Raw genomic sequence first — 20,698 nt, forward strand, 5'->3', positions numbered from 1 at the left:
TTTCAAATTCTACTTGTTCATTCCTGGTATATAGGAAAGCAATTGACTTTTATATATCAACCTTGTCTTTTGCAGCCTTGCTATTATTATTTATTATTTCTAGAATTTTTGTCAGTTCTTTCAATTTTTTTATAAAGATGACGATGTCATCTGTGAACAAAGATAGTTTTATTTCTTTCTTCCCAATATATATAATTTTAACACCCACCTTTTCATGTCTCATTGCATTATCTAGAACTTCTGGTAAGATGTTGAAAAGGAGTGGTGAAAGGGAACATTTATGTCTTGTACCTGATCTTACTGGGGAACGTTTGGGTTTCTCACTATTAAGCATGATGTTAGCTGCAGTTTTTTTTTTTTTAAAGATTATTCTTTATCAAGGAATTGAGGGAGTTCCCCTCTATGTCTAGTTTACTGAGAGGTTTTTTTTTGTTTGTTTTTTTTTATCATGAATGGGTGTTGAATTTTGTCAAATGCTTTTCTTGCATCTGTTGATATGATTATGTGTTGCATTTTTTTCTTTTTTAACCTGTTGAAGGTGATGAATTACATTAGTTGATTTTCAAATTTTGAATCAGCCTTGCATACCTGGGATAAATCCTACTTGGTCATGGAGAATAATTCTTTTTGTACACTCTTGGATTCCATTTGCTGATATTTTGTTGAGGAATTTTTCATGTATGTTCATGAAAGATATTTGTCTGTAGTTTTTTTCTTTTTGGAATGTTGTTGTCCAGTTTTAGTGTAAGGGTAATGCTGGCTTCATAGAATGAGTTTGGAAATATGCTCTCTGCTTCTGTCCTCTGAAAAGATTGTAAAGACTTACTATAATTTGTTCCATAAATGTTTGGTGGAATTCTCCAATCAACCCAGTTAATCCTGGTGCTTTCTGATTTGGAATGTTGTTAATTATTGATTCAATTTCTTTAATAGACACAGAACTATTTATATTGTCTATTCTTGTATGAATTTTGGCAAATTGTGTCTTCCAAGTAATTGGTCCATGTCATCTAGTTTATCAAATTTTGGGGCATAGAATTAGTCATAGTATTTTTGATCTTTTTAATGTCTATAGGATCTGTAGAGATTTCCCAAAACATTCAGTTTTTCACCATTAAGTATGATGTTATCATAGATTTTTAAGATACTGTTTATCAAGTTAAAGTTCTTCTGTATTATCTCTTCTGCTTTCTAGAAAAATCGTGTAGAATTGGTGTTAATTCTTTTTAAAAATTTTGATAGCATTTTCAAGTGAAACAATCTGGGCCTGGGGATTTCATTTTGGGAATTTTTAAATTACAGATGCAATTTTCTTTTGTATTTCCTCTGTGTGGGAATCTGTCTACTTTGCCCTCCGCACCCCTGTTGCTCCGCTCTCCTCCACAGCTCCGAAGCTTCCCCCCTCCGCCACCCACAGTCTCTGCCTGCGAAGGAGCTTCCTAGTGTGTGGAAACCTTTCCTCCTTCACAGCTCCTTCCCACTGGTGTGGGTCTCGTCCCTCTTCTTTTGTCTCTGTTTTTTCTTTTTTCTTTTGCCCTACCCAGGTACGTGGGGAGTTTCTTGCCTTTGGGGAGGTCTGAGGTCCTCTGCCAGTGTTCAGTAGGTGTTCTGTAGGAGCAGTTCCACGTGTAGATATATTTCTGATGTATTTGTGGGGAGGAAGGTGATCTCCGCGTCTTACTCTTCCGCCATCTTCAAGCTCCTCTCCTCTTTTTCTTTTGTTTACCAGTTTTGCTAGAGATTTGTCAATTTTCCTGATCTTTTTAAAGAACCAGAACATTGCTTTTTCCTATTGCTTTTTTCTTTTCAATAATTTATTCCTGTTCTTATCTTTTTAGTCATCTCTTATGCTCCTTTAGGTTTATTTTGCTCTTATTTTTCTAGTCTCTTGAAAAAGGGAGACAAGAATATTGATTTTAGTCTTTTTTTTCGATGTAACTATATAGTGCTATAAATTTCCCTCTCTGCCTTCCTTTAAGTCTATACCACTAATTTTGATATGTTGTAATGTCATTCTCCATCAGCTCAATGTATTATCAGATTCCTCTGACTCTTGTGATTATATTGATCCAATCCAAATAACCCAAGGTGATCTTCCCATTGCAATATTCTTAACATAATTATATCTACAAAGTTTAATTTTCTATGTAAGGTAACATATTCACAGATTCCAGAGATTAACACTTGGAAACATTTGGGGAGAGGACATTGTCCAGTATACCACAATGTATTATAAGACCCTAAGAGCAGGGATCACCCAATATAATCTAACATCATGGGCTGTTGAACAGGAACTAGAATCATGGTGGAGACAGAACCACTGCCAAAAACAGCATCTACATAGAGAAGGAGAGGAACAAATACTATGGCTTCTCTCTCTCTCTCTCTCTCTCTCCACACTCCAGTCTTTTGTCAACACCTCCCAAATGGTGGATCGAGATGGAAGGCAGATAACACTGGAGCTGAGGGAACGCATTGGATGTGTTAACCCCCATTGGTATAGAGCCAAACAGTAAGGGAGAAAATACAATATCTCAGGGGAATTCTTTGACTTTGGCAGAGGAATGAAAATATTTTTAAATCACAATAAACCACTTTATAATGCCAGAATAGTTCATGCTATTCTAGAAAGTAAAAGGACACAAAACAATAATGTTTCTAGTTCTTAATGGTTTTTACTACAAAATAATTCTGATGCAAAAAGCACTTTGTAAAGGTAATATTTGCTTTAAGAAACCATGGACCATTTAATCAAATATGCTTTCATTAATAAGAATTCAATGCACTGGCTAGTCTTTTGAAAGGAATGGTTTTACAAATTTTTGCTGTTTTATGACAGACTCTGTTTCAGCATCACGTCTGTAATCAATGTCCAGAGGTTTAGATGGCTTAAGAGTTTGAAAGCCTGTCATTTAGTTCCTGCTTTTGCTTTCTGGAAGTACTAACCCAATACAAATCAAACTAGACCTTTTTTAAATGTGGTATATCATTGCACTCTGTGTTCTGTGGTATCCCATTTTAAAATATATGCACAGCTGCAACAGGAATTGGCACCTGCAGTCCATGTAAACTCTAGAAGGGAATACACTTAAATAGCTGTGTTCAGAGGGTGAAACAAAGAATGGAGGAAAACTACTTCAGAATGCAAATGAACCTGCAATCAATCACTACAGAAAGTGACTTACTTTAGACAGGCAAATCCAAGGTCTAGTATTAAAGTAATTAGGCTTCCTGAAGAATGGCTCTAATTCTATGTAAGTCACAGCTTTAATCTGTTAATTTGTTAACAGTTAAATACCATTCCAGAGTTGATATATATGGGATAAGATGGTTACTTTATTTATGTAAAATAACTGAGCCTTAAGATGCCACTGTATTGATTATATTGATTGGCTCATATTTGGAACAATAAATTAGAAAACCAATACATCTAATTTGAAGAGGTATATTTTGAAACTGATGGTTCTTTGGACATATGTCCAGTTACTTGTTTGGCTTACTTCATTTACTCAAAAATGTGCACATTAAAATTATGTCTCTGTGTGTATGTGTTTGAATTTTCAGGGAAACAGCATTATTTTGATTCTGTTATTAAGTACCCCCTCTTTTAGACACTGTATATACCTTATCAATAATTCTTACAATACAAAATGTACAGTGTAAGTATTATATTACAAATGTGGAAATCAAGGTTCTGAAATTAGGTAACAGTAGATAGTATGTATATTAGGGTGGAGAACTCATGTCTGTTTGCATGGAGGTCTTTTCTTTTTTTAAATAAAACCCTCATTTTAATGCTTCATTGATGCAAACTTTTTGTGAGTTTAAACAAGAGTATAGTTTGCCAGATCCAAAGTTAAATTTCTTTCTGCAAAATAAATTGCCATTTGAAATGCTTACTTGGATTTCATTTTAAAGAAGAAATTACTAAAAGTTTATTAAGCACTTTTTTAAACTCACCAAAACCTAATGTATACATTTTAAAAGTAACAGTTGGGCAAAAGTAGGTTTCCCACAATGAGTTTGTGTAGTATATGTTCTCATCAGAACAGTATACAATAAGTTGGATTAAAAAGTGTTCTCCGAGTAGGCCGCTCAAATTATTTCTTCAAGTAGAAACCCACATTTGAGAACAAATATTCTAATAAATCTCCTACTTATCAAGTTTCTAGATTCTAGAAGGACTTGCATCAAGTTTCAAGGGCAACTCATTTGTACGATGGGGGAAACAAATCTGGAGAGGGAGGGGGAAAGGAGAAGCAAAGTAGCAGAATGCTGTTACATACGTGAGACGAGCCCTCCCTGTTTCTCCCAAATTTTCAGTAAAATCTATAATAGGGGAAAAATATGTTTTACATATAAGATTTCTTATAAAAAACAGTGAAAGGCAGAGTCATTGATGTGGGTTAAATAGGTACAAAAGAGAGAGAACATGTATGGAGAGAGGGAAAAATCATTTGCAGATAACAGATTGGTTGGAAATAATTCACAGTAGACTGTACAGAAAATTGTCAACTTGATAGCATTGGCTACAAGGTCATTCATAATCTAGGCCATATTTAACCTTCTGTCTTCTTTTAGTTTACTTTTCATATTGAGCACTAGACATTAAAACCTGTCTTTATGAGAATATGCTTTATTCATTTATGCATCCATGGCTTTGTATAAGAAGCTCCCTCTCCTGAAATTCTACATCCCCTCCCAGCCCCTTTCCCCATCTCTTCCCCAGAATAACTTCTAATTATCCTTCTAATTTCAACTTTTCCTGAGTGCCAAGTTATTGATTCAACTTCATTTTGAGGGAGTCCTGCCACACCCTATAGTTAATATCTGTCATCTAATGTTGACATATTTTTATCATCTGTTTACTAACCTGTCTCCTGACTTGAATGTAAAAGCTCAAAATCAGGGCCCTGTATTATTACTTATGTAACCATCATTTTTGTTTAACTTAGTTAAACAAAATTTATTTTTACTGTATTTTATTCTCTTTGTAACATGCCGTATTTCCAGCATGTCGTGACCCTTACGTTTTTAGTTCTACCTCCTCCAGGACAACAAAGACCAGAAAGAAACCATTGGGTGACCACTCAAGCACTGACCTCAGAACTGGTCTCAGAAGTTTAGTGTCCACACCATGAAAAATAAACACACCCCATCACTGTTGACACTAAAAAAAACCAAACAAACAATTAGTTATTTTTTTCCTTGAGAACTTCTTAACAATGCAATCATTTACCCATCAGAAAAAATCTATGGTATGCCAGTGAATAAACCTGTCAAAAGTAAAAATGTAATACCCTTTATGGTGTAATTCCTCATTATGTTAAAAAGTTACACAATATAATTTTCTTATAATTCTCAATATTATAGTCTACTTCTTTAATGAAATTGAGAAAATAACTCATAGGAATTTTGAAATATGAGACTGGGGCATTCACAAGGACAGTGAAACAAAATCAGTATGATTTCTTTTGGCAACATTTCACAAAGAAATATGTAGAGAAATTCCAGAGTGAAGAGATCTTTATTGCTTGCTGAATGCCTTGAGGGGTGCATACAAAATATGGTTTCAATGGCTTCTACTGACTGTGGTATGACCTACAGTTTTTCTGTAAGTGCTCTATGTATATGTGCTTATCATACCTAAGTTGTTTCCTCCTGTACTATAGGAAACATTGGGGAAACAGAGAGAAATTTCTCAATTATATATTTATAGGGTGATGACCATGGTCTTTAAGTAAATCCCAAGGACACAGTTATTGTAAGATTTATTTTATACTTTTTTTCTGTTTCTTTATTTACTCCAAGGTTCCAATCCCTTCCAGTTTGTCTTTCTTTTTTTAGTTGATTAGAAAGGAAGTAATGGCACATTAGAGACAGAACTCCTTGGAAGGCTATGTAAGAGAGTAACACTGACATATAGAGACAGAGCAAGCAGATGGTCACTTCAAAGTCATTTTCCAGTGTGTTTACAAATGTAACAGGGACTGATTTTATTCTATCGTATTTTGGTCTCTAAGTCTTTGAGAAAACTTTTCCTTTCAAGAGAGGTGATAGTTTCTTTAAAGCCTGGCACCTACTGCCTCAGTCTCCTTCTATGATATGCTTCACAGTGTTTTGGGACAGGGGTGGGGAACATCTCAAAACCTGGTCCACTGAACACTTGCACCCAAATCGCTTAGAGATTTTGGTATAAATGCACATTTGGGGTCTTATAGCAATTAAATGACAGTCTCTGGGTTTCAACTCTAGAATGTATCTTTTTAACAAGCTCCTTGATGACTGTTGTGTAGTTAGAGAACTACTGGTTTACCAGCACCTTGGCATGAGTTTAATCAATACCTCTTTATTTGCCTGCTCTTTGCTCATGACCAAGCTATTATCACTTATTTTCAAGTTAGTGTCATTATATAACTATAAAATTCTATATTTTTATATTCTATAAAATATAATGAAAATATGTGATATAGTTTGTAAATAATTTTAAAAGTGAAAAAAGAAAAAGTCAGACTGCGAAATGTTAAGTTCTGACATCTTCATGTTAAATTTCAAATAAGTTTTAATATCCAGCAACAGTGGGCCTAGTATATAGGCCCCAACCTTAGCATAAAACTGGATTGACATGCACTCTATAGGTACCAAGTTCTCCTTATGACAAAATACCCATTTTATTCATCAACTCCTTCCAGGCTGCAAGTACGAACTGCTTTAGAATCCAGTCCCCAAAATAGATTATTTAGAGCTGATTTTCCATCTACCACTAAAGTCACTGGTACTGATCATTTACACCCACCAGACTACAAAATCCCTCCATCCAGTAGACGGTTCGGTGTGTCAATAGGCACACTGTGTTCAGGACAAATCATCACCCACTGGAACCTGTGAAAATTCATTAAAAATTCCCCTCTGAAACTGAAGGTTTGTCAAAAGCAAAATTTTCTAATAACATCAACCACTTTGCAGAATCGTCCCTTTGATTTCTTTGCTCTTTCTGAAACTAGGCTTTCTCCTCCAATCCTACCCATTTTGGCAATCGAGAATCCCTATGGTTCACTCAATAAAGTAATTTTATATTATTTTCCCATAATCTCTACCAGTCCTGAATAAGACTGGACGTTTTTCTTGCTCTGAATTATCACTTCCAGATACTTCTGTGATGCACAGCACTGTGGGGGGGGGGGTCCTGGAGTTAGATTCATACATTCCTTATTGTCAGTGCCTCTAATTCACAGCACCTGACTTATTATCACTGTCTCCAGTACTAATACTGTTACCACTTGTGGTGACCTAAAAATCCACATAGAGAATCTTTCCACGCCTCTGGCTTAGTCTGTTAGGTTCCTAACTTCCGATGATGATGGCTTCTCCTCCATTCAGCCACCCTCTCCTAGAAGATTCCATGTAAAATCATTAGTACCATACATGCATTAAAAGTATTATCACCATCTTTTCCCTCTTCTCCAATCCTTGTCATCATCAGGAAACATGCAAAATGGATTGAATGAAATGTCTACATATTCAGTAAAATGTCAGTAGCAACATTTCCATGAAGTTTAATTAATGAAATTTCATAGATTAATATGTCCATTTTTAATTTTTTTCTATTCTAAATGTTTTAAAATATGTAAGTTTTGCCTTTGCAAGGAAATCGTAGATGCATATATATACTTTTTCATAGCATATAACTATAATGGATTTATTGCTAATGCATTTGGTGTAGGATGCACCAACTCATCTAAAACTTTATTAACAAGGATATTTTTTCATAATTCTATTCCCTCTCATTGATACTTATCATCAAAGAGGTGAAATCAAGAACCACATTAATACTGTCGAGACTGCCACTTCTGGCTATGATAAACTAGCAGGCATGAGATTTACCTTCCAGCCTGAAATAAACAAAAATCAGTGAAATACATGAAACAGTGGTATTTTAGATGCTGGGCATCTGGCAACATAGGAAATCAAGACCTGAGAAAAGGGAAATTTATGATGTTAGACCTACATTTACCCAGATTATTTTTTGAAAGAGTTTTCAGGACTTACCTTGGGGAGGGGGAGATCCAAGTGAAGCCCAAGTTGCTTTCTATGAGCTGAGGAGACAGAGCTGAGACTCCAGGGAGATCCAGGTGGCCAGAGTTTGCACCACAGAGTATCAGAGAGGAGAGAGCTGTGCAAAGAGAAAACCCCAGAGATCTGGGGAGGCTGCCCTTCAAAGATAAAGCCTGTATGCAACTGATCGGCACACGCATTGATGAAGAGCTGGGGAAAGCAGGGTCTGAGAGGATAAAAGGGAACAGTTCCCAGAGCTGGGCCAGGAATAATGCTTGTTCCCACCACCCACACTAGGAAAACTTGATTCACAGCATGTTGGGGAAAGTAGTCAAGACGATCTTCCTTCAGCTGTAGGTAATGATTAGCCCTAGACTGAGTACCTCTCTGGAACTGCCTAAAAAAACCCCAATGAAATCAAGATGTAAAAGGAGCAGTTTTCCAGTAAATGAACTGTAAAAATAAATAAACCCAAGATTTATAGGATTCACCAGCTCTGCTGTCCATATGGCCTCAGAGGTCACTTAGCGTCTCTTCCACTGTACTCTATTGTTTGAAGCAATAATAAACTTAAAGCGAGGAGTGTCAAGGAATTTGGGGGCCATATTTTTAAATTACCTCAGTTACATCTCAAGTTCATTTTGTTGTTACTGCATGAATGTCACCACTAGATTTACTCAACAAATTACAGAAACCACTTAATGAATTCATGATTCAGAGAAAAAGGGGGCTATTATGGTAGGCAGAAGCAAATGGAAGCATTGAGGATGAAGGATTCCACTATACAACAACAACAATTTTTTTAATAAATTTTTTATCCATTTAAATTATATGCAAATGAAATTAGTGAAAGTTCAGATCAAACTGGTATGTTTGAGATGTGGGTATGAATATTCCCATTCCATATTTAATTCTCCAATTTGGCCTGTGGAAAAATCTAGGAAAATTTGATGAAAACTAGTTAGCAGCTGTGGTTGTAGCTTCTGTTCCTATAATAGTATTCCTATTGGATCAAATTAATAAATCATGGAAATTGGTATGCAACAATGAGTCAAGCTAAAATATTTTTTCTGTGATTTTCTACATTGACCACAAAAATCATGTCATTGTCCCAGCCGGCTATTGGTTAATCCTAAATGATCTAAGTATATCAAAATGAAATAGATGCTTATACCACAGTCACCTATAGCAAGAAATTTCTAAGAATTGAAAAGATGATTTATATACTTTGATCATTCTAAAGTTATTTTTGTGTATGGTCTAGTTCTAAATATTTTATATTTTACCCTACACAGATAATTAAACTGTATTGAGAATGATAACATATTCCTTTTGGTTTGAGTGAATGCATTTGCAAATTAATGTAACTGTGGTAAATTTTCTGCTTTTAAAATCAAAGGCCATGGGCTTCCTTGGTGGCGCAGTGGTTAAGAATCCGCCTGCCAATGCAGGGGACACAGGTTTTTGAGCCTTGGTCTGGGAAGGTCCCACATGCTGTGGAGCAACTAAGCCTGGGCGCCACAGCTACTGAAGCTGCACTCTAGAGACCGCGAGCCACAACTACTGAGCCCATGTGCCGCAACTGCTGAAGCCCGTGCACCTAGAACCCGTGCTCTGCAACAAAGAGAAGCCAATGCCATGAGAAGCCCGCGCACCACAACGAAGAGTAAACCCTGCTCGCCACAACTAGAGAAAGCCTACTTGCAGCCAAAAATAAGAATAAATAAACTAAATAATTTTTAAAGATACAATTTAAAATCAAAGTCCATGAAAATATTTTAAAGAAATATTACTGTATTATAGAAAAACCAAATTAATAGCTAGGAGTATTCTCTTTTAGATCAATGGAGATACTATATGGATAAATAGACATGTATTTGATTTTAAAACCTTTTAAGTGGGTTTATAAATTTAAGGTAAAGTAGCAGAAATGTCATGAAATTGTAGTGTGTTCCTCTTTTATTTCCATTTAGAATAGACAGACTTCCATGAAAAATCTTACATATTTTTCTTTGATAAAAACAAGATAATTTATAACCTTAAGGTAACATTATCTTAACAATATGGAATATAGTTTCAAAGATTTATTAATAGCATTTGCATTATTAATTTTAAAAAGTTTAAATGATCATTTTAAGTCATTCATATTCATCTTAATATTGATTTTGATCTCTCTAATATGGCAACTTAAATTCCATCTATAACTACATCTATAACTTCTTTGATACAAGGTAGTCAGATTTTCCATGAACCTGGCTGATTCAAGTCGTCCCAGACAGTGAGTCGAAAATGTGTCAAGACTGGAAGTGGGACAGAAAAATCGCGCAGACACCTAAAGTGGGCAGTGTTGAAACTCATGGCATATTCGTGTAAGCTGGTTATATTTTTACCTGAGTCTTTATAGAAGAGCTTATGATCAACAACTCATTGCTAATAATTCTACAAAGAGCAAGGTATTCAAATAATGCCTGTGAATAGAATATATTTCATTAACTCTAAAATGCAGCCAATTATGAGTCATTATTTCACGTACATTACAAAACGCGCTGCCACTTAAACTATGTAAGGAAGCTTTGTCACTGCTTGTATGTTTTCTTTATTTGATTTACATTGGATGTGGTCTTTTATTTAAGTTATTCAGGGTTTTCAGCAAAAATATAAAGAAAATATACATAAAGTAAATTAAGTATTTCTAAAAGGCATGCACAAAGTCCATCTCTTTCGGGTAATTTTCTGACTGATTGCTGATTCTTGTACTTTGCTACCTGTACCATCTTCTGTGCCATCAAGAGCATTGGCGATGCCACATTTATTGAAAGAGTGGAGCTTCTCTCTTTAGGATTTTCTTCCAGGCAACAAGGGAGTAGCTTAAAGATCACTGGATTGAGTTTCAGTTTCAGAATGTCAATCAAGCTCACACTCGACTTTCCCAACAATACTCTGCAGAAATTTTACAGAACAGGGAACACAGTAGCACACACCACACAGCAAACACGGTTCCCATTGTAACTGCCACTTAATGGGGCGTGTTTGGTTTGGAGACAAGAGCTGATGTAAGTGAGGGTCACATTAACAAAGGAAAGGTGAAGGGTCCAGAGACTCTCAGCTTAAAATTCTTGCTAGTAAAGTTGAACCTGCAGGGGTGTGGATCTACTTCCATTTTAGTGCTGCTGAAGTCATAGATTACACGTTATTTTTTTTAAAACTTAATAACCAGTTTTTAAAACTTGGAAGCATTCTTGAATCAGTAATCAGTACATAGTAACCTCAGGAACATGCTCATTTGTCTCCAACTGGGTGCATGGTTTCAGTTAATATTTCAAGAATTTTAATTCAGGATAAATATTTCCTCACTTTTCCTTAACACTAGAGTCAAGTTGTTGAGCCTTTCTGCCAGTATCTTTGTCTTATTTGGCATCCTTTCCATGGTCTGATTAGATCTGCAATTCATGTCTTTCTTTTGTATTGTTATTTAGTCTATTTTTATTTAGATGTATTCACATCTATTTTGGGTTGTTTCTTTTGTCTCAATTTCTTAAGGTATTAATCTTTCTTATGTCTGCATACTGTCACTCATAATAGGCTTTAAAGGAATTTGATAATATTCCATCAAAATTTTCTAACATTTTCTAGTAGGGGTAGAGTGATAAAAATATAAACCACAGAATCATGTTACCCAAGCTAGAAATGATTCATAGCTTTTTAACCCAATATCAAACCCTCGCAAAATTTAATTATTTCTGTTCCTCACAGTTCTGTACTAAATTATTAAGATGTAAAACACCAATTTTTAGGTGGTGCCCTATCATTTAAAGGGTTTCTCTCTGGCCCTGCCACTTATGGAGGAGGAATCTACGGAGTTAAAGAGATATGTCCACTCTATTTGGTTCTCTTTGTGTCTCAAGTCTGGTATGAAACTCAGAGTGTCCAAGAATTCGAAACCCTATCCTTGCCTTCCAGGTTGTTATGGAAGTATAATTTTAAAGGTAGGATGATAGAATATATTTCATATAATGCTTTGATGTCTTGATTTGTTTTTGTTTTTTGATTTTTGTATTTTAAATATGGGGCTGGCCAAAAGGTTCGGTCGGTTTTTTCCATAAGATGGCTGTAGTAGCACTTAGTTATCTTTAACTTCCTTCAAAACAATTTTGTTAGATTGTATGTGACAGCTGTCATATCAGCGTGCATTTAGAAAAAGACTTATCAAAATTGGTGAATTTTTGTGTAGCCATTTTAATATTGAAGGTGGAAGAAAAACAACATTTTTGTCATATTATGCTTTATTATTTCAAGAAAGGTAAAAATGCAACTGAAACACAAAAAAAGATTTATGCAGTGTATGGAGAAGGTGCTGTGACTGATCGAACATGTCAAAAGTGGTTTGTGAAGTTTCATGCTGGAGATTTCTCGCTGGATGATGTTCCATGGTCTGGTAGGCCAGTTGAAGTTGATAGCGATCAAATCAAGACATCCATTGAGAACAGTCAACGATATACCACGTGGGAGATAGCTGACATACTCAAAATATACAAAGCAAGCACTGAAAATCATTTGCACCAGCTTGGTTATGTGAATCACTTTGATGTTCTGGTTCCACATAAGTTAAGTGAAAAAAAAAACCCTCTAGACTGTATTTCCACATGAGATTCTCTACTTAAACATAATGAAAACATTACGTTTTTAAAACAAATTGTGACGGGTGATGAAAAGTGGATACTGTACAATAATGTGGAATAGAATAGATCATGGGGCAAGTGAGATGAACCACCACTAACCACACCAAAGGCCAGTCTTCATCCAAAGAAGGTGATGTTGTGTATATGGTGGGATTGTCATGGAGTCCTCGATTATGAGCTCCTTCCAGAAAACCATATGATTAATTCCAAGTACTGCTCCCAATGAGACCAATTGAAAGCAGCACTCGATGAAAAGCATCTGGAAGTAGTCAACAGAAAATGCATAATCTTCCATCAGGATAATGCAAGACTGCATCTTTTGTTTTATTATTTTTATTATTATTAACCATTTGCATATATTCCTTGGCACCGTGTCTGTCCATCGTTTGCTTGTTTTTTGTTTTTTTTTTAACATCTTTATTGGAGTATAATTGTTTTACAAAGTTGTTTTAGTTTCTGTGGTATAACAAAGTGAATCAGGTATGTGTATACATATATGCTTGTATCTCCTCCCTCTTGAGTCTCCCTCCCACCCTCCCTATCCCACCCCTCTAGGTGGTCACAAAGCACCGAGTTGATCTCCCTGTGCTATGTGGCTGCTTCCCACTAGCTATTTTACATTTGGTAGTGTATATATGTGCATGCCACTCTCTCATTTCATCCCAGCTTACCCTTCCACCCCCCAACCTGCTGTGTCCTCAAGTCCATTCTCTACATCTGCATCTTTATTCCTGTCCTGCCCCTAGGTTCTTCAGAACCATTTTATTTATTTATTTTTTTTAGATTCCATATATATGTGTTAGCATAGGGTATTTGTTTTTCTCCTTCTGACTTACTTCACTCTGTATGACAGACTTTAGGTCCATCCACCTCCGTACAAATAACTCAATTTCATTTCTTTTTATGGCTCCCTTTTCTCCACACCCTCTCCGGCATTTACTGTTTGTAGGTTTTCTGATGATGCCCATTCTGACTGGTATGAGGTGATACCTCATTGTAGTTTTGATTTGCATTCCTGCAATGATTAGTCATGTTGAGCATACTTTCATGTGTTTGTTGGTAATCTGTATATCTTCTTTGGAGAAATGTCTGTTTAGGTCTTCTGCCCATTTTTGGATTGGGTTGTTGGTTTTTTGATATTGAGCTGCATGAACTGCTTGTAAATTTTGGAGATTAATCCTTTATCAGTTGCTTCATTTGCAAATATTTTCTCCCATTCTGAGAGTTGTCTTTTGGTCTTGTTTATGGTTTCCTTTGCTGTGCAAAAGCTTTTAAGTTTCATTAGGTCCCATTTGTTTATTTTTGTTTTTATTTCCATTTCTCTAGGAAGTGGGTCAAAAAAGATCTTGCTCTGATACATGTCATAGAGTGTCTGCCTAGACCACATTTTTTTTTGATGACCAGGCAAAAACTGTTACAGCTTGGCTGGGAAGTTCTGATCCATCTGCCATATTCACTAGAGATCGCCCCTTCAGATTTCCATTTATTTCGGTCTTCACAAAATTCTCTTAGAGGAAAAAATTTCAATTCCCTGGAAGACTGTAAAAGGCAGCTGGAACAGTTCTTTGCTCAAAAAGATAAAAAGTTTTGGGAAGATGGAATTATGATGTTGCCTGAAAAATGGCAGAAGGTAGTGGAACAAAAGGGTGAATACGTTGTTCAATAAAGTTCTTAGTGAAAATGAAAAAGGTGTCTTTTATTTTTACTTAAAAACAAAAGGCACTTTTTGACCAACCCAATATTTAGACACGTGGTATGTGGGCCTTCATATTTATACTCGAGTCAACCCTGCAGATGTTAGAGGCTGGTCTTATTTCAGGGTTCAATAAATGCAAATACCCAGCATACTCATAAATTTTCCCTTATGTAGATTTGATGCAAATAAAATGGATTATGTGTTTCTGTATTTATAGATTATTTGAATGATATTTTCTCCAATTTTCTCTTCCTTCTAATCCTGTAATTGCTCATACCATTTTTGGTTGAGAAATAATTTGTAACAAAACTGGATCAATTATGCATAAAATGTTTTTTAAACTTTTCTCCTTCAACTCATGCCTTTCTCTTGGTTGTAAAATGTAGCATGCCAATGTGTAAAAATGCAATTAACACTATTTATTTATGCAGATTGTCAGAGTTTTCACCTCCTAAAATTAATGAGAATTTTGGGCTACTTCTTTCCAGGTTTCTCCCAGGAGTGGATGTGTTAATAACATCTGTAATACCTCATGCTGAGGCAGGGAAATAATGAGGTCTCAAGCTCAGATACCCTATTGTCTCTTAAACCATGATTTCTAAATAAAATGCCTGGAATTTTCTTTAGTAACTTTGAGTTTGGGAAGGTTATAAAAGGAAATTATTCACTGATTATTTCTTGCATTTTCTTTTAGCTAACAAACTAATAATGTAATCTGTGGGTATAATAATATACCATCTATTAATTTCTAAATAAGTGTCTATTCAAAAATAAATTTGAAATATAATAAAGATTATTACTGAATATTATTTTAGAATTGAACATTTTTGGTAAATTTCAGAACTTAAATCCTTACTTCAGTGTTTTGGTGGTCATTTTAAATGAGTATATAGCTTATCATTTCTCTATATATAATTGAAATATTTAGTTGAATTGATTAGCATTGAAGAGGAGTAATCAAACTGGAATGATCATTTTAATCTAGAAGTTCTTATATTTGAGTTATCACTGTCCACCCAAAACTTGCCTTATGCATTTTCTTAAACCATAGGGAATAAAATCACACAACTTGTAGCAAAATAATTAAAAACTGTAAGGAAGAAGAACATATGTAATAAATAATTTAAAGTGATTTCACTAAGCTTCAAGGTACACTGGCCTTATAACTTTTTTTCAGTAGGGCCTATGGAAGGAAAAATTAAGTCTCTCTGTTTCTCAATTTGGGGGGCCCCTCCTGAATGTTGTCTCAAATTTTGTCTTCTAAGATAAATACATTTGATACGTTTTTAAAGATCATGTTTTGAAAATATGTTTAGTGTAAAGCAATGCAATGTAGAAGACTATACTTGGAACTTCTGATTTAACAGCACATACAGTCTATAAAATTAAAATTTTGACAGTTTATGTTAAAAATTTTTCAATGCAAATATGATGGATGATGGAATATATTGTTTAAACAATTTTCTCCTATGGTTTTTTTTTTAACGTTTTTATTGGAGTATAACTGCTTTACAATGTGTGTTAGTTTCTGCTTTATAACAAAGTGAATCAGTTATACATATACATATGTTCCCATATCTCTTCCATCTTGCATCTCCCTCCCTGCCACCCTCCCTATCCCACCCTTCTAGCTGGTCACAAAGCACCGAGCTGATCTCCCTGTGCTATGCGGCTGCTTCCCACTAGCTATCTATTTTACATTTGGTAGTGTATATATGTCCATATATACACTATCACTCTCTCATTTTGTCCCAGCTTACACTTCCCCCTCCCCGTGTTGTCAAGTCCATTCTCTAGTAGGTCTGTGTCTTTATTCCCGTCTTGCCCTAGGTTCTTCATGACCATTTTTTTTTGATTCCATATATATGTGTTAGGTTTTAATTAGATTACTTTAAAATGCACAACAGTGAGAATTTCTGAATGTTTTATTAAAATGATAAAATTTTATTTCCCAGAGCAAACTCTAGTCACTAAACAGCATTTGTGAATTGAAATTATTTTTGTTACTAGGCTTAAAACTTTAAGCGACTTTTTTTTTCTCAGTTTGTGAATCATTTGTTCAATTTTGGAAAAAAAGATCAATAGCACAAATACACTCATATTTACTTTACTGTATTTTGTAGATTTAAGTTTGATAGCTTGAGGGTGTTTTATATTTTTATATCTTCTGAATGTATAAAACAGTGACCTAAAGTTTTGAACTCCTGATATACCACAAGATAATCTTTTCCCTTGATCTTTAACTTTGAGGTAAATGCAGATATTTTTCTTAATCTTAATTGATATAGCTCCTACTCTACCATGATGGAGAACTTAATTCTCCTTCATTTAATTTATAATACAGTCAGAACAATCAATATTTGCTGAAAAACTTGTAATTAATTTTCTTCATTTTAAATTTCAATGGACAAAAAATAATTCGAGAGTTCTTATAATAGAATTTTGCATGAAAAGAACTTTTTTTTTTATAGCACATCATTACAATGTGCAAAGCAGTCTCTTTTACAATCCTATGGGCCAATTATGCTTTTTTTTTTTTTTTTTTTACAGATGCAGAAAATGAGATTCAGAGAGAATAGATATTGGAACTATAATTCAAATTTTAGATATTTGTCTGTAGATTATAAAAGTATTTCTTTTGTGCAGTAGCTACCTTTGCAGAGTTTTGAAACAATCTTCAGGTATTTCAGGTGGCTGTTCAAAAGTTATGGAACATATCACTCAGGGTTTTTACTAGAGCAGAATAGATGTTTATGAAAAGGATACTAGGTAACTTTTTTATTACTTTTTTTTTAATTGAAGTATAGCTGATTTACAATGTTGTGTTAGTATCAGGCTTACAGCAAAGTGAATCTGTTATACATTTACATATATGCGCTCTTTTTTTTAGATTCTTTTCCATATAGGCCATTACAGAGTATTGATATGAATTCCCTGTGCTATACAGTAGGTCCTTATTAGTTATCTGTTTTATATATAGTAGTGTGTATATGTCAATCCCAATCTTCCAATTTATTTCTCCCCCTCTTACCCTCTGGTAACTATAAGTTTATTTTCCACATCTGTAATGTTACTTCTGTTTTGTAGATAAGTTCATTTGTGCCCCCGTTTCTTTTTAGATTCCACATATAAGCGATATCATATGATATTTGTCTTTCTCTGACTTACTTCACTCAGTATGACAATCTCCAAGTCCATCCATGTTGCTGCATATGGCATTATTTCATTATTTTTTATGAAGATCGAGAACCAGGCTCAATGCCTTCCAGTTGAGAACTAAGCTCAAGAACAAAATCAACAACAGTAAAATTCTAGGACTGGTTTGATGAGGAAACCACTGCCCTTCTCACTGACTACTGAGTGCCACAAGTTGCTCCCTGCTGGAAACACACCCAGTAGACTTTCTTGCTACAATGGAAGAAGCAAGAACTCTACTACACAGATTTCTTTCATCAAGAGCTCCAGGATGAGGGAAATCTATGTGAATTATATCTCCTGGAGTGTTCAGAATTGAAGTCCTTTTTAGCTCCAAAATCAAGCTAAGTCTGACTGGCAAAGCCTTGACACATAATTTGAACCCCTTAGCTGTAAGGGCTGAGGAGGGAGTATATGGCGTTTTCACATCTTATGGTGAGTCAGGTCTATAACTGAGATCATAAGATGTAGACAGAGGTGGGTCCAGTTATTATTTCTGCGGTTTCTTTAGTAGTAGTGGTGGTGGTAATTAGAATAATAATAAGATATAAAATTAGGTGTAGGAACTTTACATGGGTCTGAACAGAAGTGGGTAAAGATGAAGTCTTTACCTAGATATGGATTATAGGAGAAAGACATTGTCTTCTGAAATTAAGTTTGACATTAGCTGTAGATATTTGTGGTTTTTCTTTGTCAGATTAAAAAAGATCCCTTCTGTTCCAAGTTTGCTGAGTGAGAATTTTGTTTTAAATCATGAATGGTTGCTGAATGTGGGCAAATACTTTTTCCTCATCTATTGCTATGAGCCTTTGTTTTTGTCTTTGTTAACTGTCTTAAGATAATGAATTATACTGATTAGTTTTCAAATGTTGAATTAGCCTTGCATTCCTAACATAACTCTCCTGATTGTGCTTTTTTGTTCGTTTTTATATACTATTTAAATTTGCTAGTATTTCATTAAGAAATTTTACATCTATTTTTCTGTCATATTGTTCTTTTTATTATTATTATTTCTGTCTTGTGTGTCAAAAGATGCTGGCCTCCTCAAGTGAGTTGAGAAGGGCTGCTGTCTCTTAAATTTTCTGGAAGACATTTTTAAGAACTGGCATTAATTCTTCCTTAAATGTTTGGTGTAATTCACCAGTGAAGCCATCTATGCCTGACATTTTCTTTTTCAGAAAGGTTTTAGCTACAAATTTAGTAATAAACTATGGAAATGATCTCTGAAAGTATAGTCTTGTAGCTACAAATTTAGTACTACTCATGTTATCTATTTCTTCTAGGGTGAATTTAGGTAATTTGAGTCTTTCAAGGAATTGGTCCATTTCATCTAAGTCGCCAAGTAGTAATACTATACATTTCCCTCCCATCTTGATGTAAGTGTATTCTTCAGACTTGATAGGTTGTCTTTTCATTTTCATTTAGTTCAAAATGTTTTCTCTTTTTCTTTGAGACTTCTGCTTTGGTCAATGTAGTATTTCATAGAGTTTTGCTTGCTTTTTAAAATATTTGTAAGTGTATCTGATATCCTGCTATTTTTTTTAATGTTTAATTCTCTTTTTGTCAGAGAATATTGTCTGAGTAATTTTAATTCTTTGAAATTCAATAAGATTTGTTTAGTGTCCTAGAATATGATCTAGCTTGGTAGACAAAGGCATTGCTAAATCATGTGGGCCAAGTCTTCCTTGTGTGTTACAGTTTTATGATGTGGAGGATATTTAGAATCCGGGTATTCTGCCTCTAAATGCCAGTAGTTTATAACAATTATTTTGCAACCAAGTTTTCCTCAGAAATTTTTAGATGCCTGTTGGGAATAGCAATGCTTCCTATTGAAAATTACTAATTTAAAGAATCATGGGTTGGATTCTTCTCTCACCTCCCTGTGTCAGCTTGGATTTTTCTCCCTCTTTCTTAGCTCTTTAGTTCTTCCAGGCTACTTTGTAGCAATCTGATTCTAAAGCATCACCTTCCACTGGAACCCAAAGGTCTGGGGGAGCTTCAAGCTCCCAGTGGATTCATCTGAGGTTAACCCATCCTGGAGCCTGGAGTCTCCTCAAATGTCCATCGATGAAAATTCCCAGGCAATTCCAGTTGCCTCTCAAACTATGTCTGAAGTGTTAATAAAGAACCTCAGTAACTTGACGCTCAACCCTAGTATCAAATTGCCCTTCATTCTACCAGAATGTCTACCTCAACCGACTGGGTGGTTACTTGGTGAAAACATCCCCTGTAGGAGAGGGGGGGAAGACCATGTTAACTGATCAGAGAGATAAGATGGAGCGGCTGATTCAATCTATTAAAAAGCGTTACTGCAAAAGAGTTTCTTGGTCTGACTCTCAAAGAGAACCACTGCAGAACGATGTTGAGATTCCCTCAAGAGTGCAAAGATTTAGATGCAGCTGCCATTTTTGCCAGTCTCATAGAGATCCTTCTGAAGATAATTATGAGAATTATCACACCAATAAGTATTACAGTAATTATGACACGGAGATGGATGAGCCATAAACCTCATTCTTGTACTATTTTTCTTGCTGGTAATTTTAGGATCATTATGAAGCAGCTTGGGAAAGATTGTGTACCAATATTTTGGTAACCTATATTATAAGTTCTGTGATGTCTTTTCTTCTTGCATCTCTTTTCTACCTTAATACAGTAACTTATAAGGAATCTATGTAGCTTGCATTTGAATGACTTGAATATACTTTAGTTCCACTTTGTGAAACAAATTAACTTGTATGGAAGGAATGTGAAGAAAACATTGGGTGGCTTGGCCACAGCATTGTTAGAACAGCATGTTGAATTGTAATAAAAATTTTTGATGTCCTGTTTCAAAAAAAAAAAGGAAAGAAACTTGAATATTACAATTATTTCATAAATTAGGTATTTTAGATTTACTTGTTCTCAATCTTATTTAAACCGTCATAAAATGTGATAATTATTAATTCATTTTACTTTAGTCAAATGTTAAAAATGTAAAATTCAGGATAAAATTACTTAGTAAATTGGTGTTTTATTGTACTGTTGTCTTTGAATATGTGTGTGTATGTATGTGTGTGTGTGTATGTACACTAGT

The 20,698-nt window shown here is 34.8% G+C and overlaps 1 protein-coding gene across 1 annotated transcript in view; it reads left to right on the forward strand.

Moving 5' to 3' along the window:
* LOC112066686 (developmental pluripotency-associated protein 3-like) overlaps nt 1-20,130 on the forward strand; it is a 176,775-nt gene extending 156,645 nt beyond the window's left edge. Inside the window, 3 exon segments of the mRNA XM_024130588.1 lie at nt 11,850-11,964; nt 19,586-19,862; nt 19,864-20,130. Of these exon segments, the coding sequence (XP_023986356.1) occupies nt 11,850-11,964; nt 19,586-19,862; nt 19,864-20,130 (659 nt within the window).
* The last annotated feature ends 568 nt before the right edge of the window (nt 20,131-20,698 follow it).

The sequence above is a fragment of the Physeter macrocephalus genome, chromosome 4 (assembly GCF_002837175.3).
Source record: "Physeter macrocephalus isolate SW-GA chromosome 4, ASM283717v5, whole genome shotgun sequence".
Classification (NCBI taxonomy): Eukaryota; Metazoa; Chordata; class Mammalia; order Artiodactyla; family Physeteridae; genus Physeter; species Physeter macrocephalus.